This window comes from Diceros bicornis, chromosome 2 (genome assembly GCF_020826845.1).
Source record: "Diceros bicornis minor isolate mBicDic1 chromosome 2, mDicBic1.mat.cur, whole genome shotgun sequence".
Taxonomy (NCBI): domain Eukaryota; kingdom Metazoa; phylum Chordata; class Mammalia; order Perissodactyla; family Rhinocerotidae; genus Diceros; species Diceros bicornis.
Genome location: NC_080741.1, coordinates 18,753,807 through 18,775,981, shown reverse-complemented (window position 1 = coordinate 18,775,981; position 22,175 = coordinate 18,753,807). Strand labels below are relative to the sequence as shown.

General features: G+C 37.6%; 1 protein-coding gene across 3 annotated transcripts in view; it reads right to left on the bottom strand.

Annotated features, from left to right (window-relative positions):
• Positions 1 to 3,342: 3,342 nt before the first annotated feature.
• The window catches only part of TOPBP1 (DNA topoisomerase II binding protein 1), a 61,446-nt gene continuing 42,613 nt past the window's right edge, over positions 3,343 to 22,175 (bottom strand). For all 3 annotated transcript variants that reach the window (XM_058552894.1, XM_058552903.1, XM_058552912.1), the window contains 9 exons: positions 21,599 to 21,791; positions 19,473 to 19,693; positions 18,442 to 18,608; positions 18,088 to 18,199; positions 15,373 to 15,536; positions 14,463 to 14,600; positions 10,637 to 10,726; positions 10,300 to 10,461; positions 3,343 to 4,175 (listed from right to left, as the gene is read on the bottom strand). In XM_058552894.1, the coding sequence (XP_058408877.1) occupies positions 4,032 to 4,175; positions 10,300 to 10,461; positions 10,637 to 10,726; positions 14,463 to 14,600; positions 15,373 to 15,536; positions 18,088 to 18,199; positions 18,442 to 18,608; positions 19,473 to 19,693; positions 21,599 to 21,791 (1,391 nt within the window). In that variant the 3' untranslated portion in view covers positions 3,343 to 4,031. The remainder of the gene's footprint in view (positions 4,176 to 10,299; positions 10,462 to 10,636; positions 10,727 to 14,462; positions 14,601 to 15,372; positions 15,537 to 18,087; positions 18,200 to 18,441; positions 18,609 to 19,472; positions 19,694 to 21,598; positions 21,792 to 22,175) is intronic.

The window sequence follows — 22,175 nt, the reverse complement described above, 5'->3', positions numbered from 1 at the left end:
TGTTGCTTTAAAAATTTTCTTTACTATTCTTTTATGGCTTGAAAAAGCCTAAACAAATATCTGTACTGTGGCTTTTCTTCCCATAGATACCTCACAAGTTTAAAACACTTGATAATTTTAATTGTAGATTCCCAAATGCTAAACAAGTATGAGACGGCTTTGCCGAAAGTCTCCTACTGCTTATAGGGTGGTAGAAAAACACAGAGCTGGGTGCCTTGCTTGTTGACAGCTCTAGATTAAAAGGTATTTTTAGGGCTATAGAGTGGGCTCAGCACACTATGGCCCACTGCCTATTTTTGTAAGGCTTTGAAAAGGTAAGAATGGTTTTCACATTTTTAGAGGGTTGGGGGAAATGCCACAAAGACCCCATGCCCACAAAGCTTAAAATGTTTGCTATCTGGACTTCTACAGAAGAAGTTTGCCGGCCTCTGATATAAAGCAATATGTATTAAAACACCTCTGGATGAAAGGTGTATCTGTGAAATAGTAGGCTTCAACTAGGACAGTGGTTTGTGTCCTTTTTGGTTGGGAAGTCACAGATCTGAACTCTAAGACTATGAGCTCTACCCTGAAAATGCACATCATATGCAAAATTGTGTGTGTCCATTCCCAGGCATTGTGGCCCCCAGGTTAAGAACCTCTGCACTGTATAGTATTGCATTAGCCTGCTTGGGCTGTCAAAAAAAATATCACTGACTGGGTGGCTTAAACAAACAACAAATTTCCCACAATTCTGGAGGCTAGAAGTCTAAGACCAAGGTGCTGGCAGGGGTGGTTTCATGTAAGGCATCTCTTCCTGACTTGCAGATCGCCGCCATCTGTGTACTCATGTGGCCTTTCCTCTGTGCACATGTGCTCCCGAGCTCTTCTTTTTATAAGGCCAGCAGTTCTGAATGAATTAGGTCCGCACCATATTACCTCATTTAACCTTAATTACTTCCTTAAAGGTCCTATCTCCAAGTAGTCACACTGAGGGGTTAGGCTTCAACCTATGAATGTTTTGTTTTTGAGTGGGGACACAATCCAGCCCATACTATAAATACTAAACCTGAGTAGAATTGGGTGCTGTGTCTGTATTGAGGGTCCTGCGTCTTTAAGCTCTGAGACGGAGCGTGTGTCCTAGGTGGTTTGCTCCTGAATCCCATGTACTACCTTACATGCTTAGGGAGTCATCTTTGTTGAATTCATGAATGTTGGTAAGATCAGACTAATGCACAAGAAAATTCGTAGAGGACTGTAAGGTACTAATTTAAGTATTACAGATGAAAATACTGTAGCAATTCTGAGGAGAAAATAAAAATTAAAATAATCAAGGAAAGTTCTTTTCTTTTTAAATGAGAGAACTACCTATGCTTAGAATTATTTGCATGTAAGACCTTGCTGGCATTAGGACATTTACAGTCTAAATGTCAAAGCCAGAGTTGAAATGGTTTATGTAGGGTGTGGACAGATTCTGGAGACTCAGGAGAAGTTGCGATCTGGAGCCTTAAAATGGTAAACCGTGTGCTTAAGACTTAAACTGCGAAAAGTTCATAATCCTGCCAGAAAAGAAAATGGTACAGGGCCGGCCCCATGGCTTAGAGGTTAAGTGCTTGCGCTCCGCTGCTGGCGGCCAGGGTTCGGATCCGGGCGCACACCGGCACACCACCTCTCTGGCCGTGCTGAGGCCGCACCCCACATACAGCAACTAGAAGGATGTGCAGCTATGACATACAACTATCAACTGGGGCTTTGGGGGAAAAAATAAATAAATAAAATTAAAGCTGGATAGCTCTTTAAAAAAAAAAAAAAAGAAAATGGTACATTAGGTGATTCTATCTGAGACAGAGAGAAACAATCATAACATTTATCAAGTGTGCTCACTGAGAAGTTTTGAAGAGTAGTAACTATTTCAGGGTTTGTTTTTTTTTGGTGAGGAAGGTTGTCCCTGAGCTAACATGTGCCAATCTTCCTCCACTTTTTTTTTTTTTTAATAATTTTATTTATTTTCCCCCAAAGCCCCAGTAGACAGTTGTATGTCACAGTTGCACATCCTTCTAGTTGCTGTATGTGGGACGCAGCCTCAGCATGGCCGGAGAAGCAATGCGTTGGTGGGCGCCCGGGATCCGAACCCGGGCCGCCAGCAGCAGAGTGCTCGCACCCAACCGCCAAGCCACGGGGCTGGCCCTCTTCCTCTATTTTGTATGTGGGACATGGCCACAGCATGGTTTGATGAGTGGTGTGTAGGTCCGCACCCGGGATCCAAACCCACGAACCCTGGGCTGCCAAAGTGGAGTGCACGGACTGACAACTACACCACCGGGCTGGCCCCTCAAAGAAATTTTAAGTGGTAAAATTCAGGGACACTCACTGCAAACTGCCAATGAAACGGCCCAGCTAACACAAAATGGCTCTGATAAAACCAGGCCCATGTGGTTTTTGTTTGGGGGAGGGGTGGGAGTACAGTTTACACGACAATGCAACCTGTTTGGCAGTGTAGGAATTTATGTTGTCTTAGGCTATGAATTAGCTCAAAGCTAAAAACTCTGAATGGCCTGTTCTCTTGAGGGGCAGGGATAAACCTACACTCCACTTGGAGGAAAATCTGATAAAAACTTGAAGGGTTTTGTGTCCAGGTTAAGGACTTCAACCCTTCACTGTTTGAAAGGCAAACTCAGAGAATCATTAGGAATTGAACGGTTTATATCAACATAATGGTCCTGATTTTGGTTTGTCCCTTAGACAAAATGAGGTAGCTTTCCTGTTAGAGGATTGTGGTAATGCACGTAGCAGCTGGTGTTTGCCTTTATTAATCTCAACATAATTTTGTAGTTCCAATAAAAAGTTTTTTTTCTTTTTTGCTGAGGAAGATTTGCCCTGAGCTAACATTTGCCAATCTTTCCCTTTTTTTGTATGTGAGCTGCCGCCATGGCATGGCCATTGACAAGTGATGTAGATCCATGCCCAGGAACTGAACCCGGGCCACCAAAGTGGAGCGCACTGAACTTAACTACTAGGCCACCAGGGTGGGCCCAAAAGGTGGTTTTGTTGTGTGTGTGTGTGAGGAAGACTAGCCCTAAGCTAATATCCGTTGCCAATCCTCCTCTTTTTGCTGAGGAAGACTGGCCCTGGGCTAACATCCGTGCTCATCTTCCTCCACTTTATATGGGATGGCTTGACAAGCGGTGCATCAGTCCGTGCCCAGGATCCAAACCTGTGAGCCCTGGGCTGCTGAGGCAGAGCACACAAACTTACCTGCTACGCCACTGGGTCAGCCCTCTTTTTTGAAAAATTTTAAAACCCAATAGAACAATATTCTATGTAAATACACATGAGAAACAACTAGCAATCCATTTTTTAAACTAAGTTTTACAAATCTTTTATTGCTCCAGCAATAGAATGGATACAAGAATGCTTTTCTTTTTAAAAATTTATCTGAACAACTAATTTGAGTCACTACTTTTATTCTTTATTGTTTTTATTTTCCAAGTTTTGGCATCCAAACTTGGCAAACATCATGGATATTTGTACAAACATGCATATACATATATACACATACATTTAAGTTTAAAGCTTCAGTTCCTCATTAAACCTTGTGCTCAGGCTCCGGTTAAAAAGAGGTAAAATGTTGAGAAGATAAAATCAGGGAAAACATGAATGAATCCCAGTGGACAACTTCCTTGTTGTTACAAATGAAAGCAGACATTTTAAGGCAAAATCTATCACCTTGCTAAAAAAAGTTGCAGCCTCACATATTTACAAGAAAATAAATAAACAAAAAGCCCCTACACACTTCAACGTGGTTTAAGGACAAGCTAGCTGAGAGCTGCATTTTGTTGTTATTTTAGGTAACTTGCCATTCAGGAACAGTTAATATTTCAGTGATTAAAATTTCAGGTGTAAAAATGAACTTCAAGCAGGGTCGTCATTCCACTCTGAAGCAGAATTCTTCAGGTACTTGTCTTTAAATGTCCACATAAATCCATCACAGTAACATTCAGGAATCTAATTTAAAAAACATTTAATGTTTGGTGACTAAAGAGTAAATGTGATTAGTGTACTCTAGGTCGTTTGATTTTATTTTTCTCTGTAGAAGCTTTCCTCTTTTGTGATAATCCAGGCCCAGGTTCCTTATTATTCTGAAGAAATGAAACAGCTTCTGGTAGACAGTAATTTTCTATTTGAGGAGGGGATTCCTATAAAAGGGGAAAAAACCAACATTGTTCATTTTTTTCAGATTTCAAAATGTTAAATAATCAGGTAATCAATTCTTTTACTCTGCTTTTTGACTAGAAAAAGTTAAACATTTGTTTTTTAAGGTATGCTATTTAGCACTTGTCACATTTAGTAAACAGACTCTATGTGACAAATCTCACCTTTTATGAGAAAAATGAATTTATAGCTCAGATCTTAATAATGGTCTCATCTGTAAAATATGGATTAAATATAGAATATGGAAAAATACAGTTACTAGGTATCATTTAAGTGTGAGACATTATGCTTAGTGTAAATTTATGAAAATATTTTTTACTTTTTACTTAATCTTTATAATAAACATGTGAGATAGGTGGTGGTGTTCTCCATTTCACAGATAAAATATAAAAGGTTATATAACACAATATTATATAACTAGCAGGTGGCAAAGCCGAAATTCATACACTGCTCTACTTCGCCCCTAAACTCTTGCATTTTTCTTCCTCATAACCATATTCCAACATAAAAGAAAAAGATCTTTCCCTCCTTATTGTAAGTGTAATGAAACAATTTTCTGGCAATATGGCAGACTGGATAACATGAAAATGAATCACCATAAAATACTGGCTAAGTGCCTTTCGATTTAACTCTTCCACAGATAACAACTATAACTTCTGGACCAAAATATATTAAAAGCAACTACCATAAGACACTGGAGAAGAAACAAAATCAGGCAAATACTAGAGGGAGGTTGACATTTGGAAGAAGGCAATGATATAGGGTGAATTTCTCCTTTTCATTTTTTATGGCTGTTAGTCTGAGGAAACACCCCAGTGTGTGTCATGCACAGAATAAAGGTAAAGTAGATATTTTCAAACAAAAGAAAACTAGAATTAGTCCCTATCAGACTTACACTACAAACTAAAAAATGATACCAAATGGCAACTCGGTTCTTCAGGAAGAACTAAATCAAAATGGTATACATCAGGGTAAATAGGAAGGATTTTTTTTCTTTTAATTTTCTCAAAATACATAGGATCGTTTAAAGCAAAACTTGCTTAAAGTAAAACACTGTATTGTGAGGCTATAAAAGATAGATGTAAAATATATGACAACTATAGCACAAAGCAGGGGCCAGCAAACTTTTTCTGTAAAGGGTCAGACATTCAATATTTTAGGCTGTGTGGGACAGATGATCTCTGTTGCAACTACTCAACTCTGCCATTGTAGTGCAAAAGCAGCCATAGTGAATATGTAAATGAATGAATGTGGCTGTGTTCCAATAAAACTTTATTTATAAAACAGGCAGTGAGCTATAGTTTATACCCCTGGTATAAAGGACAGGGGAAGCAAATGAATCTACACAACTGCAAGATTTCTACATTTTATGTGAAGTGGCACAATATTAACTCTAAGTAGACCATGAAAAGTTAAAGTACATTATAATCTGTAGAGCAAAACACCACCCCCTTAACCATCAAAAAAGGCAGAGAAGTTTTTGATTTAAAAGACAGTGGATGAAGTGGCATTCTAAAAAATATTAATACCAAAAAAAGGCAAGAAAAGAGGAACAGAGGAGACAAAGGGCAAAAAACCCTAAATCCAAACATATCATTAATTACATGCTGAACTAAACATTCTAAAGAAAAAAGCAAGACCCAACTATATCCTGTTTACAAGAAAGCCATTTTAAATATAAAGACAGATAAGTTATTAAAAAAAGAAATTAACAAAAGAGAAATTAAGAAAACAATCCCATTTACAATTGCATCAAAAAGAATAAAATACCTAGCAATAAATGTAACCAAGGAGGTGAAAAGACCTGAATACTGAAAACTATAAGATGTCAGACCCCGAATTGCCAAAGCAATCTTGAGAAAGAACAACAAAGCTGGAGGCATCACGCTCCCTGATTTCAAACTATAATACAAAGCTATGGTAATCAAAACAGTATAGTACTGGCATAAAAAGAGATACACAGATCAATGGAACAGAATAGAGAGTCCAGAAATAAACCTATGCACACATGGTCAATTAATTTATGACAAAGGAGCCAAGAATATACAGTGGGGAAAGGACAGTCTCTTCAATAAATGGTGCTGGGAAAATTGGACAGCCACATGCAAAAGAATGCAACTGGATCACTATCTTACACCATATACAAAAATAAACTCAAAATGGATTAAAGACTTGACTCTAAGACCTGAAACCATAAAACTCCCAGAAAAAAACATAGGCAGTGTGCTCCCTGACACTGGTCAGGGTGATGATTTTTTAGATTTGACACCCAAAGCAAAGGTAACAAAAGCAAAAATAAACAAGTGGGACTAAACATCAAACTAAAAAGCTTCTACCAAGGATAGGAAACCATCAGAAAAATAAAAAGGCAACCCTACCAAATGGAAGAAAATATTTGCAAATCATGTATCTGATAAGGGGTTAATATCCAAAACATATAAAGAACTCATATAATTCAATAGCAAAAATATCATCTCACATCTATTAGGATGGCTATTATCAAAAAGAGAAGAAATAACAAGTGTTGGCAAGTACATGGAGAAAAGGGAACCCTTGTGCACTGTTGGTGGGAACGTAAATTGGTGCAGCCACTATGGAAAACAGTATGGAGGTTCTTCAAAAAATTAAAAATAGAGTTACCATGTGATCCAACAATTCCACTTCTGGGTATTTATCTGAAGGAAACAAAAATAACGAACTCAAAGATATTTGTACCCCCATGTTCACTGCAGCATTATTTACAATAGCCAAGATATGGAAACAACCTGAGTGTCCACTGAAAGACGAATGGATAAAGAAAATTGGTATATATACACGATGGAGTATTATTCAACCACAGAAAAGAAGGAAATCCTGCCAATTGTGGCAACATGGATGGACCTTGAAGGCATTATGCTAAGTGAAGTAAGTCAGATACAGAAAGACAAATCCCATATGATCTTACTTATAAGTGGAATCTAAAAAAAAAACCCACAAAACAAACTCAAAACACAACAGACACAGAGAACAGATTGCTGGTTGTTAGAGGTGGAGGGTGAGGGGTGGGCAAAACGAGTGAGTGTGGTCAGGAGATGCAAACTTCTAGTTACAAAATGAACAAGTCATGGGGATGTCATGTAGAGCACGGTGACTATAGTTATACCATACAGTATTATTTCCAAGTTGCTAAGAGACTCAATCCTAGAAGTTCTCATCACAAGAAAAAAAATTTGTAACTATGTGTGGTATTGGATGTTAACTAGACTTATTGTGGTGATCATTTTGCAATATATACATATATTGAATCATTATATTGTACAACTGACACTAATATAATGTTATATGTCAATTATATCTCAAATGAAAAAAAAAAAAGGGCAGCCAGACTCATCCTTCAGGCAGACTGGAAGACTCCTCTCTGGATAAAGTGAAACAATTCAAGAAGCACATAAAGGTCTGAACCTAGGAGAGGGTCCCCAATAACTAGTCTACCCAGACTATGTCACCTGGCTCACAAATGACAAGACCCAATTGTGTTGCTCAGTACTTCCAATCAGCTTTTTAACCCCTACTCTTAATCATGAACAGAAAGCCAGGAATTACCAGATATCTGACAAATTCCTCTAACATGGAAGATAACGACCCAAAACAAAGAGGAAAAGGCAGCTTAACGGAGGCAGAAACTATGCAGAAATAAGAAAACTTTAAAAAAGGTCTTGATTAAAAAACATGATAGCAAAATGAAGTTGACAGAAGGAGTGGAAGATCAAAATGAGAGAATCTCTCAAAAAGTGAAGATAAAAATAGGTGAGAAATAAGAAAATACAGTATGCAAATAGAAGTAACAGAAAGCAGAGAAAAAAAAAATCACCACTGAAATAATTCAATTTCCCAGAGCTGAAAGATATGTTACCAGACCAGTAGGGGCCCTCCAAGTGCCCAGAATAATATAAACGAACCCTCATGATTGCATATCGTTTTCAAATTTCAAAAAACTGGGGATAAAAAGAACTTCCTATTAGTTTACAGTTACAATGTAAAGGTTTATGAGTCAGAAGGGTACTTTGGACTACTCAACAGCAATACCAGAAACAAGGAAACAAGCAATCAAAAATCTAAGAGAGGGGGCCGGCCCGGTGGCGCAAGCGGTTAGGTGCGCGCGCTCCGCTGCGGCGGCCCGGGGTTCGCTGGTTCGGATCCCGGGCACGCACCGACGCACTGCTTGGTAAGCCATGCTGTGGCGGCGTCCCATATAAAGTGGAGGAAGATGGGCACCGATGTTAGCCCAGGCCTGTCTTCCTCAGCAAAACAAAGAGGAGGATTGGCGGATGCTAGCTCAGGGCTGATCTCCTCACAAAAAAAAAAAAAAAAAAAAAAAAATCTAAGAGAAAATAATTTCCAACCTAGAATTTCATGCCCAGCCAAACTGTCAAGTGTGAGCATAGAAAAAAGAATTTTCACACAAAGTCTCAAATAATTTATCTCCCATATGCTTTTTTTTCTTAAGAAGTTACTAGAAGATGACCTCCACCAAAATGAGAGAGCAGATCAGGGTGACATGGGATTCAGAAACAGGAGACAGAACAGAGAAGAGAGATAAAGGATGGTGAATGGAGATCTTGGGATGATGGCAGTGCACAGGAGTAGAGGGTGACCATCCAGACGGGACGGGAGCAATGTGACTAGGACGTGCTGAAGGCCATCATTACCAAGATCCCTGCAGCCACTGCACCTAGTTTTTTTTTAACCTGATGTCAGAACACTGAGATGAGCCTATCTCAGAGTCTTATCTGCGCTTGGCTTATCCTGACCATGAACTTAACCATGATATTGCTGCTCTCCTCTTGGTCTGCTGCTTCACCCCATGGACATGTTCTGTTTTGACCTACTCCTGAGAGCTAGAGACTGGCAATGAGCTTAGGCGTAGAAACACAAAACAGCTCACTCCCCCCAACACGTTCCTCCAGACAGCTAGTACCTGGTTGTAAACCCTGAAAAAGGCAGGGACATGAATAACCAAAAGTCAGATAGGGATTACTTCTCGTGGGGAAGTAGAGAGATGCAGCTGGGGAGAGGCAACAGGAGCTCCTACGGGACTAGCTTCTATTTCTTAACCTGGGTACACAGATGACATTTTGCTCTTTTTTAACCAGTACATATGTTCTGTACACTCTTATATGTAAGAAAAAAAACCAAAATGAGAATGCATGTACAAACACTTAGCCAGCACAATACAGGCGATTAATAAATACTGGTTCTTGCCTAGATGGCAGCTGTGTACCTGAAATGATCAGGAATTTTCGGAGGGAATAAGATACATAGGGTTCTCTACATTCCCCCTATCCCTTCCCTTTTCCCCACTGGGTAAATTCTTAAAACCTCACACGTCTCAACAAATAGAGCTTTTTAAAAAGTTATTTAGGTGTTCAAGAAGAGTTAGCACTGGCTTACTAATTCCTAATAAATATGTCCCACTGCTTTATGACAAAGGCATTCTTCCTATATTTAACCCTGAGCAACTCCCAAACAGAAGCAGCAAAAATCACAAGGCAGGCTGAGTTTTGGCTTTCCCTCTTTTCTATACCATTCGGTTTGAAATCCTTTGTACTAAGACATTCATGATCATGTGTCATACCTTGCTAATTCCTGACAGCATTTTAGGCACTCTGGTGTCAGGAAAATTTTTCTTTGCCCAGTCCAATCACACGACACGGGTCAATTCTGAACAGCAGCGCAGTGAGCCCTCCATATAGCAAATGCTTGCTTTATCTCACTGTCTAACACAGGTATTTACTGTATATCAATGCAAAAGGTCAAGAATATGAAAGAAGGACCCTTGTGTAAATGTTTCTCCTTGGACTCCTGGAATCAATTTTTGCTTTCTTTATAGTCCAACATTTTAAAGGGCACTTTTAAGGCTTTTGGAGTACCTAGATTTTTATACCAGTCTCATATTTAATTTCCAAGCTAAATGTTTAAATATGTGCTCATTATTATAAAAAATAGAATGAAACTGAAAGGGACTAACTTTCTATTAATAACAAGCTGAGAGTTTTGCTGTGCAGTCACTCTCTCTGCATGCAAGCACATGTCTGGTAATAGGCAGGTCAAGCACAGAATCTCACAAACCTGCATAAGATAATCAGCAATGTATTCCGTTTTCAAGCAGAACACGTTATGGGCAGCAGCTTCTGCTATATTAACTCCTGAGTCCTCTGGCTTGAGTTTATTTAAGTCAGAAAAGAGATGTGTCGCTTCTTTAAATAAAGGTACAGAATGACCAGGTAGCACCTAATGAAAAAACGAGAAGCATCACAATCTATCAATGTCCCAAAGTTATTCAACTGTATAATCTGTACTTAAGGATTACCATCTCACAAAGTACAGAAAATCAAGAACTGATCACAGCAACCTTGGTTAGAAAACAATTCATGTAAAAAATTTAGTAAGTTGATTCAACACAAACCTTTGCTCCTCCTGACTGAAGAAGGCGTTTGAATCCTGCTTCTCGGGACCCATCAACATGTAAGATTACCTTCCACCCACTAAACGCCCCCTACAAATAAAAAAATAATCAGTATTGAAATTATTTGGAAAATAAATGACAAAATCATAAAGATAATATATCATTTTATCTGTAGACTTAGTTTCATGTCAACAAATAATCTTATAACCTTTCCTTTTGCTACAGTGGTAATAGTCTCTGGTCACAATACTTTGAAACACATAGCCACCGTGTTTGGCACACAGTAAGTCAATAAATACTTGAAGAATGAAGGAAAATGATTAAATGATTAGGTAACATTAAAACAAAGCAACCTGACTTTTGTTTAGTCTTTTCTAGTATTTTTTTCTTACAATTAATCAAGGGTAGAGCCTAAAGCATAGTTTCTTAGATTAGATGAAGCCTCCATTATATTTCTCTTGAAAATGTTTGCTAATTGGAAATATAAAATATTTAAGTAAGGAATAACAATTAACAGAAGCCAGTGGAATTACTCTAAAAGAAGGAAGTCAGGGCTAACAAGAACTTGGAGGCAGCAGAGAACTCAGAACATGACACAAAAGATTACTTAACTCAGGGGTTCTTAACCTTTTTGTGAGCCATGGACCCCTTTGGCAGTCTCGTTAAAGCTTGCAGATCTGTTTTCTAAACAATATGTTTAAAATAACAGCTTGTAATTTCCATACTATATGAATGTTTTTTATATTCAAAATAAAGTATAAAGAATTACAAAGAAAACTATTTTATTGAAAATTATCAAAATATTTAGAAATCTGTGACAAAATAATAGATGTGCTTCTATATGAATGTATTAAATCAAAAGATCTAATGGTGGTTGAATAACTACTGTAATTTTAAAGTAGTGATGAACATAAACAGTATTTCAAGACATAGGCATAGCTTGCTTCATTGCACTTCCCAGATATTGCGTTTTTTTTCCACAAATGAAGGTCTGTGCAACCCTGCACCGAGCAAGTCTATTGGCACCATTTTCCCAACACTATTTGCTCACTTCGTCTCTCTGTGTCATACTCTGGTAATTCTTGCCATATTTCAAACTTTTTCATTATCATTCTATTTATTATGGTGATCTGTGATCACTGATCTTTGATGTTACTATTGTAATTTTTTGGGGGGGCACCATGAACTGCACTCATATCAGATGGCGAACTTAACTGATAAATGTTGTTTGTTCTGACTGCTCCACTGACCAGCTGTTCCTTATCTCTTCTAGCCTCCCTATTCCCTGAGCAACAATATTGAAATTAGGCCAATTAATAATCTTACAAGGGCTTCTAAGTGTTAAGGGGAAAGGAAGGGTCGCATATCTCTCTCTTTAAATCAAAAGCTAGAAATGACTAAGCTTAGTGAGGAAGGCATGTCAAAAGCCAAGAGAGGCCAAAAGCCAGGCCTCTTGTACCAAACAGCCAAGCTGTGAACGCAAAGGAAAAGTTCTTGAAGGACATTAGAAGTGCTGGTCCAGTGAACACACAAATGATAAGCAAGTAAAACAGCCTTCTTGCTGATATGGAGAAAGTTATAGTGGTCTGAATAGAAGATCAAACCAGCCACAACATTCCCTTAAGCCAAGGCCTAATCCAGAGCAAGGCCCTGACTCTCTTCAATTCTATGAAGGCTGAGAGAAGTGAGGAAGCTGCAGAAAAGTCTGCAGCTGGCAGAGGTTGGTGCATGAGGTTTAAGGAAAGAAGCTGTCTCCATAACATAGAAGTGCAAGGCAAAGCAGCAATGTGATGTAGAAGCTGCTGCAAGTTCTCCAGAAGATCCAGCTAAGATAGTTAATGAAGGGGGCTACACTAAACAACAGATTTTTAATGTAGACAAAACAGCCTTCTATTGGAAGAAGATGCCATCTAGGACTTTCATAGCTAGGGAGGAGAAGTCAATGGTTGGCTTCAAAGCTTCAAAGAACAGGCTGACTCTCTTGTTAGGAGCTAATGCAGCTGGTGACTTTAAGTTGAAGCCAATGTTCATTTACAATTCTAAAAATCCTAGGGCTCTTAAGGATTATGCTAAATCTACTCTTCCTGTGCTCTGTAAAGGGAACAAAACATGGATGACAGTACATCTGTTTACAATATGGTTTACTGAATATTTTAAGCCCACTGCTGAGACCTACTGCTCAGAAAAAAAGATTCCTTGCAAAATATTACTGCTCACTGACAATGCACCTGGTCACCCAAGAGCTCTGATGGAGATGTACAATGAGATGAACGTTGTTTTCATGCCTGCTAACACAACATCCGTTCTGCAGCCCATAGATCAAGGACTAATTTCGACTTTCAAGTCTTAGTACTTAAGAAATACATTTTTGGAAGGCTATGGCTTCCATAGATAGTGACTCCTCTGATGGATCTGGGCAAAGTGAAAACCTTCTGGAAAGGATTCAACATTCTAGATGCCATTAAGAGCAACAGTGATTCATGGGAAGAGGTAAAAATAGCAACATTAACAGGAGTTTGGGAGAAGTTGATTCCAACCCTCATAGGAGACTTACAGGGGTTCAAGACTTTAGTGGAGGAAGTAACTGCAGACGTGGTGGAAATAGCAAGAGAACTAGAATTAGAAGTGGAACCTGAAGGTGTGAGTGAATTACTGCAATTTCATGATAAAACTTTAACGGATGAGGAGTTGCTTCTTATGGATGAGCAAAGAAAGTGGTTTTTGAGATGGAATCTGTTCCTGGTGAAGATGCTGTGAAGATTGTTGAAATGACAAAGGATTTAGAATATGACATTAACTTAGCAGCAGCAGGGTTTGAGAGGACTGACTCCAATTTTGAAAGAAGTTCTACTGTGGGTAAAATGCTATCAACAGCATCGCATAATAAGAGAAATCGTTCATGAAAGTAAGAGTCAACTGATGCGGCAAACTTCATGGTTGTCTTATTTTAAGAAATTGCCACAGCCACCTCAGTCTTCAGCAACCACCAGCCTGATCAGTGAGCAGCCATCAACATCGAGGCAAGACCGCCCACCAGCAAAAAGATTACAACTTGCTGAAGGCTCAGATGATGGTTAGCATTTTTTAGCAATATTTTTTAATTGAGGTATGTACATTGTGTTTTTAGACATAATGCTATTGTACACTTAATAGACTACTGTATAGTATAAATGTAACTTTTATGCATGCTGGGAAACCAAAAAATTCGTGTGACTTGCTTTATGGAGCTATTTGCTTTATTACAGTGGTCTGGAACTGAACCCACTGTATCTCCGAGGTATGCCTATACTTGCAATTATAGTGCAAAGCAAAAATATCTCATTTCTGTTGGGGCAAAGCACCAGGTACCATTAACAGTGTTGTGATTTGTTGCCTAGACTTATAATGAAAGGAAATGCTAACTTTCAATTACAGGTTAGTAAGATAAGGATGTATTTTTTCCCCCACCCAAAGTGTATAACCTTCCTGAATTTGATCTACAAACTCCCTTGGGAGAGTCTAGGGACCCCAAATTAAGAACCCCTGAAGCTAGATGCTGAAAAGATTCTTTGGAAGAAATATGGTATGGGTTATGTTTTAGACATATAAATTATTTTTAAAAGAGCCATCAACATTATATATGTCTTACTGTCGATCACAATTAGAAGAATTAGGAATTAACATTAAGCTCGATTTAGAATGTCCAAACTAAGTATATCAATCAAGGGATAAAAGATAAATAGAATCATTCATATTTTGTCAAGCACATGTTCTTAAAATCAAAATCTGGAAAAGTCACGACATTGAATGCCATTTACACTACCCAAATTATTATATATGTTAATACCTCAGTGACGCCCGATTCTTGTCTTTGCTGGATTTTTTTCCTCCATCTCATTGCTGCAATTGCTAGTCTCCGCTGCTGTACATTGATTCCAGTCAAAACGTCAAGTATGCAACTACTTCCCCATTCATAGTCTTCTTCCTAGAGAGTTAGTCCAACCCACTTTTGAGTTTCTACAAGTTGTCCTCAAGGGGTCCACAATCTAATGAGAGTTAAAAGCTATACACTCAAGTGTTATAAATACAGAGAGTGGTAAGTAAGCATCAGTTTACGAGCACGGAGGAAATGGAGATTAATTTGGCTTCATACAAGAGTCAAGTATATCTGGCTTTTAATCAGAAATCAAAAAAATATTGCATACATTTCTAAGAAATACAGATAACTACACCTTAGCAATTGCTAATATTTAATTATTGGGCTTCATCCACCGTAAGACGAACTTCACAGAATGACACAGTCTCAGAGGAGGTATGTATTAACAGCTTGATTACCTGTCTATAGAAGAGGTCCCTAAGTGATCTTGATTGAGAACTTCAAAAATTAGATGACAGATATTACTGTGATGGTCAGTAGGAACCAAAATATTTCAAATAATTAGTTTAATATTTAATGGGCTGGCAGTAAAGATAAAAGCTTACAATGAGATAATCTTGAAATTTTCTAATGTTATCTCAAAAAAAAAAACACACCACCCCAAATTCAAATTAAATAAAACTGGTATAACTAAGAATCTGGGTCTGTGATCTCTAATTTTTTTTGCTTTGTTAATGTAGACCTTATAAAACTGGTATAATCTAATTGGTCATTCTTGGTTATTTCAATTACATGAACAGTCAGTGTATGTGCTGGAATCAATCATTAAGACATTTACTGTTAAAGAAAAATGACCCTTCCCATTAATTTGAATACACACCGGCACGAAGCGCCCCGCAGTCCTGCACGCTTCAAGGTAGGAGCGATGAAGTACCCACTTCCCAGCTGCCACTGAGGCTAAATACTTCTCGTTTCGAAGTGGATGTCCCACAACAATGTGTGTACAGTTGGGATCAAAGCACTGCTTCTCTATCACTAATCCACCTAAAATAGAGAAAAATTGGTACTTTATTGATTCTCAACTTTATCCTAGGAAAAACGTATCTAACTATGCATAGAAATTATTTATAAACAAATTCATCAAATAAACCAAAAACCTTGACTGATAATTACTTTACTTTACACATATATTTTATAAAATAACATTATGAAAATTTAAAATACAAAAGTAGATAAAATAGTAAAATGAACCCCCATATACTGACCACCTAGGTTCTAAAATTATCAAATTTTGCCATTCCTACTTCATCTATCCGCCTTTTTTTGCTTAACTGTTTTAAAGTAAGTTCCATACATCATCTTATTTTACCTCTATGTATTCAGTATGCATCTCTAAAGTATATGCTAATTTTCTTATACAGCCATAATGCCATCATCAGATAATTAACAAAAATTCTTTACTATCTCAATACTAAATCCTTATTCAGATTTTCTTGTTTATCTGCACTAGTTTGTTACAATTAAGATATAAAAAGAAATAGAATACAAACGAGGACCACATACTGCAGCTGGCTGTTCTATCTCTTAAGGCTTTCTCAACTACCTTAACAATTTCCAAGCACTGAATATGGGTAACCAGGGAGATGGAAGTCAAAAAGGGGCATCTACAGACTAAAAGCAGAAGAAAATTTTTTGTGAGTGGAAATTAGGTCAGAGAACAACACAGAAGCATGGGAGGAAAACACACACGCTAGGTAGAGATGAAGCAGTGGTGGGAGCTGAACTCTCTTCTCAGATATATATGTATGAAGCCTGATTTTGAGGAAAGAAGGCATAAGTAAATATAAGCTTATGTAGAGCATGGCTTTTGATTTATACTTTAGAGGTTAACTTGACTACCGGTTAGGCAGAGTTGTTTCAAAGACTTTCCAAGACTTCAACTAAACACTCAAACTCTACTCACGCTTTACAGACAACTCTAATAACAGCAGCAATACTTTTTGAGCACTTACTATGTGCCAGGAACTGCTGAAAGTGCTCCAGATTATTGACTCATTTAATCCTCACAACTCTATGAAGGTAGGTTACTATTATCCGCAAATTATATATGAGGACACAGGGGCAGAGTAACTCACCCAGGATTACAGAGTGACAAAAGAACATTATGGTTACAATTCCCTATTAATATATCAATACCTAGTTCTCTACAACAAATTTATTCTGTGACCCAGACAACATAACAGACTGATTTATTTATGTTTATCAGTTGGCCACAGTTGCTTCATTTATAAAATGAAGTCTCTTTGCATTCTAGTATCAAAAGCCCTCTAGTCACAGACTCCCAACTCCAGCACTATCTGAACTCATCTGCCTCTGCTCTCTGTCCTCGTCTAGACAATTCTCTGCTAGTTGCGACGACACTTGCCCAGAGTTTGCAGAGATGGAACAACCTATAGGAGACAGACACTTGGAGTGTTCCATTTTGGTGAGCGCTACATAAAGTTTAGCAATTCTGACTTATAACTCCACCTAATTTATTAGTTGACTAGGAAACAAAGTGTTCCACGTGACTCAAGTTTCCAAGAAACATAGCTTTTCAAGTGTACAAATGTATTTGACAGAAAGCTTTAAAAAATGTATATTGTAGTTCTTCACATCCTTAAAAGGAGAGCACTAAATAACATTTAAACTTTTCTTGATGACTCAGAGCCACTATTAAAAACAACCATTATTTCTAAATGTTTTCTCTATGTCAAGCCGTCAGATTAAGTTCTCTTCCTATAATTTTCCTAACTCTATAGGGCTGCTTCCCAGTACAGATGCCACTCAGCACATGTGGCTATCAAACAGCTGAAGCACAGCCAGCTCAAACTGAGATGTGCGCCAAGTGTAAAATGTATCCCCAATTTCAGAGACTTCGTGAGAAAACAAAAGGTAAAATACCTCATTGATATTTTATATTGATTACATGTTGAATATAATATTTTGCACATACTAGGTTAAATAAAATATAAGTTTAAAATTAATTTCACCTGTTTCTTTTTACTTCTTAGAATGTGGCTCCTCAAAAGCTTAAAACTACATATGTGGTTCATGTTCTATGTCTACTGGACAGTGCTGCCATGGAGCACCAGGGTATCTTTCTAGTGTGCAGCTTCCAGCATGACGTCAGATGGAGAGCCTGACAACTAGTGGAATAAGAATGTTACATAAGAAAGAGCTCCTCTCTGGATATTACTATACCTTCAACTTCATAAAAATGTAGCTTTATTTATGTTGTAAGTCTATAATTTCATTGATTTTGTCCCAGGTTTCATTAATGAACAAATGCTCAGAGCAGCACAAAAGATTCTTAAACCTTAACGGTTGGTTTCAATTTAAATCTTTAAATCCTATGACCCAGTGACTTTAGATTTAGATTAGAGCTTTATAAAATCAAAGTTCTAATGCTGACTCAGTGTACAGCCCTAGACAAGTTACCTATCTTTTTAATCTTAATTTCTATATCTTACAAATGATATAAATATCAACTACATTTGACTTCCAAATAAGGTTACTATATAGGACATTTCTGACTTAAGTAAAATACTTGTACCTAGTTTTTCAATCAGATGACAATAATCAATACGTTCTTGAGGATTCAGAGATGACAACTGAAATATGTACTGTTTTTTCAAGTCTTCATGAGTCTCCTCTATCGTTATAATCTGAAATGGAAGAGTTTTATTTTCGAAAAAAATTAACATTAAAAAAGTTATCAGGTATATGGTTCTTTTATAGTGATCTTTTACTTAGTCTTCTGAGTTATCATACATAGAAATAATAATACAATGTGAAGAAATGCAGTTTTCAACATTCAATGAATCCTTGATATTGATATCAACAAATTTTGAATACAGCATAACAGCAATATCCAAAAGCCACATCACCATATTAAGGATAAACAAACCTTTTCTCTAGGGTGTGGAGCCACAGGTGGGTTGGCTAGGGGGAAGGCAATACTGGGGGCTTGAGGTGTAGGGATCAGGTGGCTGTCTTTTATTGGAGTTTCCAGTTCTTCAGAGATCGAGTGTTTGGGGGCTTCAGTCACACATATGTTTCCAGGATCACAGACAGCTGAGGAAAATAAAATGCTGCAAAGTGATGTTTTCCATATACAACTAAGAACAAAGTCTGGGAAATAGTCTCATCTGTCTTAGCCAAGATGAAATTAAAAACAAATTCTGGAATGTAAACAGTACATGCAAAAGAAGTAGCCTATTTCTAGGGCTTATAAATAAATGCAATTAATTAGCCATAAAAGGGCAAATGGTATATTATCTGTGGGCTTCTCCCACCCCTTTCTCTAAATACCAAGGTTTCATCAGTAAAATGAAACCCAAATTTGTAAAACAAAAGCAACTCTACACTTGGAGAAAATCAGAAGCAGAGATAAATCTATACACCTAGTGTAGATAAATAATCATGTGATATGAAAAAGAAAGGGGGAAAAAGATGACCAAAGATGAGAGATAGGAAGCATTTTGCTTTCAAGGTAAAGCCCAAGCAAGAAAACCATAGAGGAATTCAGACAAGAACTCATACAAATCCAAAGAACAAATGTAGGTAAGTGCTGGGTGGAATTTAGAAGATTTACAATAAGATGATTAGGAGAAAAACCAAGCATTGACTACACAAAAGCAAAAAGGACTAGAATGAAAGATTGCACAATGGTGAAAATAAAATAATAAAATAATCCTGGAAAATAAAAAAATCCTAAATTTCCAAATTTAAGAATCAAAATATTTTTCAATTTACTCATAAATTACCTCAATTTATACTTACTTTTCTGACTCTTCAGTTTAAACCAAAATCAGAAATATCTAGTCAGTTTTTTGTTTGCAGGTACAATTCACAGAACCACAATGTGCTTATCTATTTATTTTTAAGAGGTAAACATGTACTTAATACAAACAAGTAAATAGATTTCTTTCTCGTTACCCTGTTCAGCAATTTCTGAATCATGTAAAGGCTCTTGGAAAGGAGAATCCTCTGATTTTTTAACATCAACCTGAGGCTCAGAGTACTGTGTGGGACAACTAGGCCACTGCAAATTGCTGGCAAGCCTTGCTCTCTCCTCCCTGGCTGTAGGGTCATCCCAGATGATCTGTTCATTTTGGGAGGGCTCTGTGTTGACATCAGGCACTGTCTGACGAGACTGCCTAAGGAATGAAAGCGACAATTTTAACAAACATAGCCACAACAAAATCCACACTCATAAATTCCATCAGTTAGACTGTAAATTTGTGATTCACCTTTATATGCCCACCATCTAGCACACAATTAGCACTCAAAAATATTTACTGAATAAATGAACTTTGGGAATATTTTTCTTTTTAAAATGTTTCTCCTCAGGGCCGGCCCCGTGGCTTAGCGGTTAAGTGCGCGCGCTCCGCTGCTGGCGGCCCGGGTTCAGATCCCGGGCGCGCACCAACGCACTGCTTCTCCAGCCATGCTGAGGCCGTGTCCCACATACAGCAACTAGAAGGATGTGCAGCTATGAGATACAACTATCTACTGGGGCTTTGGGGGACAAAATAAATAAATAAATAAAATTATAAAACGTTTCTCCTAGAAACACTATCTGTTTTAGCTAGAAAATGAAAGACATATTTTGACTGAATGTCAAATATGTCATATATTTAATACTTCCATATATTTAAAGCTTCATATATTTAAAACTTCATATATTTAAAACTTCAAACGGGAAAGTTTACGGTCAAGAAATTTAAAAAAAATTCTAAAATGATTGCTGTATTTAAAAATGAGATTTCTCTTAACTATATAGGTTTAGGGAAACATAATAATGTTTAAAATACTGGTTACTTTGCTTACCAGTAGTTGTATTTTTATCACTTGAAATAATAAGAACAATAATTACATGGGAGGCATACTCTAAAGGCTGCCTTAAGAGAATGTCCTTTTGGCCCTTGGTAACCAAACCTCTGAGAATCTAAGGTAGACCAGCCTTGTACTGAACTAGAGTAAAGTGTGTTTTGTGGTGTAATTGTAACAATTTCACTGGAGAGTAAGTAGAATTCCAACTATTTTCCTTCAATGAATATAGCAAATCTTTCAATGTAGATATAAATATATATATATGTGGAATCTTAATAAAAATAATTTGCCAAAGCTGATGGTACCCCCAAAGAGTTCATTTGCCTCAAATACAAGATAGCCTTTTATTCTCAGGGTGTGTTTGTTTACTCTGACTTGGCAAAAGATTTAGGCTCTCTATAACAATAAAACATGATCTGAAGTATATTAAACAAAAAGCCACTTTTACTCAGTACTCAGATAAAGAATTAGCCTTATGAAATATACCGTTAGCATAAGATAAATGTATAGTTCAATTAATCATTTTAAGATATAAGACCCATAACACTCATCATACAATTGGCGATTTTTCTATCAGGAAAAAGATGAAGTTATGCTGCTGAACTTAAGTCACATCACACTAATATCTGTATTCACCTTTCCTAGAAGATAAATTTGTAAAAAGAATACAAAATGCATGTAGGTCCAATAAGAACTGTTTAAATTTTTATATATATGTACTTACTGTTTAATACTAATAGTATTTAATACTAATTACTAAAGAACAGGGAGGACTGCCATGAATCCATTTCAAATGAGACAAATTGGATCCTAAAATCATGTCTTTCTCAAGGGAGGTAATAAAAAGTACTAATCACGCCTCCCTGGGAACCAGTTGCTTGGTATGAAACAAACCTGTGTGTTTGCTTCCTGCCCCCACATAAGAATTCTAGAACTGCTTGGAACAAGGGAGGGAAGGAGCAAAAGCGAGTCAGCAAAGGGCCACAACCAATCGGTAACATCTGAATATAACATATAGAGTTTGGGCTAAATAAGGCCCAGCAGTATTACCCTTTCATTGGTCCTGATATCCTAAACTTCTGCTTTACTGATTAAAAAACAAAGAAAGAAAGCAAAAAGCAAAATTAGGCTCAACTTGTGGAAGTGAGTCAGCAGGAGGCTAAATGAGGAGCTGCCTTTCTCTCCAGGCCTCTAGTCACGCCCTCCTGCCTCCAGTGACAGGTGCGTACCTCAGTGCCTCCAGGACTCTACTTCGTCCACTGCGGGCAGAGCGAGTGCTGTCAGGGGTGGAAGAAGCACTGTTACAACCACTTCTGGAAAGGGAAGTCCTCTGCACTTGCGGCTTCACTATTGATGTTGCAGACATTATCTCCTGCAGCTGCTTTTGGAAGTTCTCTCTCATCTCCAAGGTCTGTGTCAGAGCTTGAAACAAATGCAAATACACCAATCAAGGTAAGTTTCTCTTTTTTATCACATCTTATTAACTACTTTGTCTAGATTTGGTTGAACACAAATTCATTAACTTGGCCTTTACTGAATACTTACTACAGGCTGTATTAATGTACAAGGACTATGAACACTGCAGAACATAACGGCGGCCCTCACCATGAGGACCGCATGTGAAATAATCAGGAAGCCCTCCAAAGACCTGCAGGGATTATCCTTTTGAGAGCCCCCTGCCTGCTTCTGACCCTCTCTCATGTTATGTACGACGCTCTGAGGTGCAGTCATTTATGTATGTGATTTCCCCTGTAGTTCTTGAAAACACAGACCATGATACATTTATCTTTGGTTTCCTTGTAGACT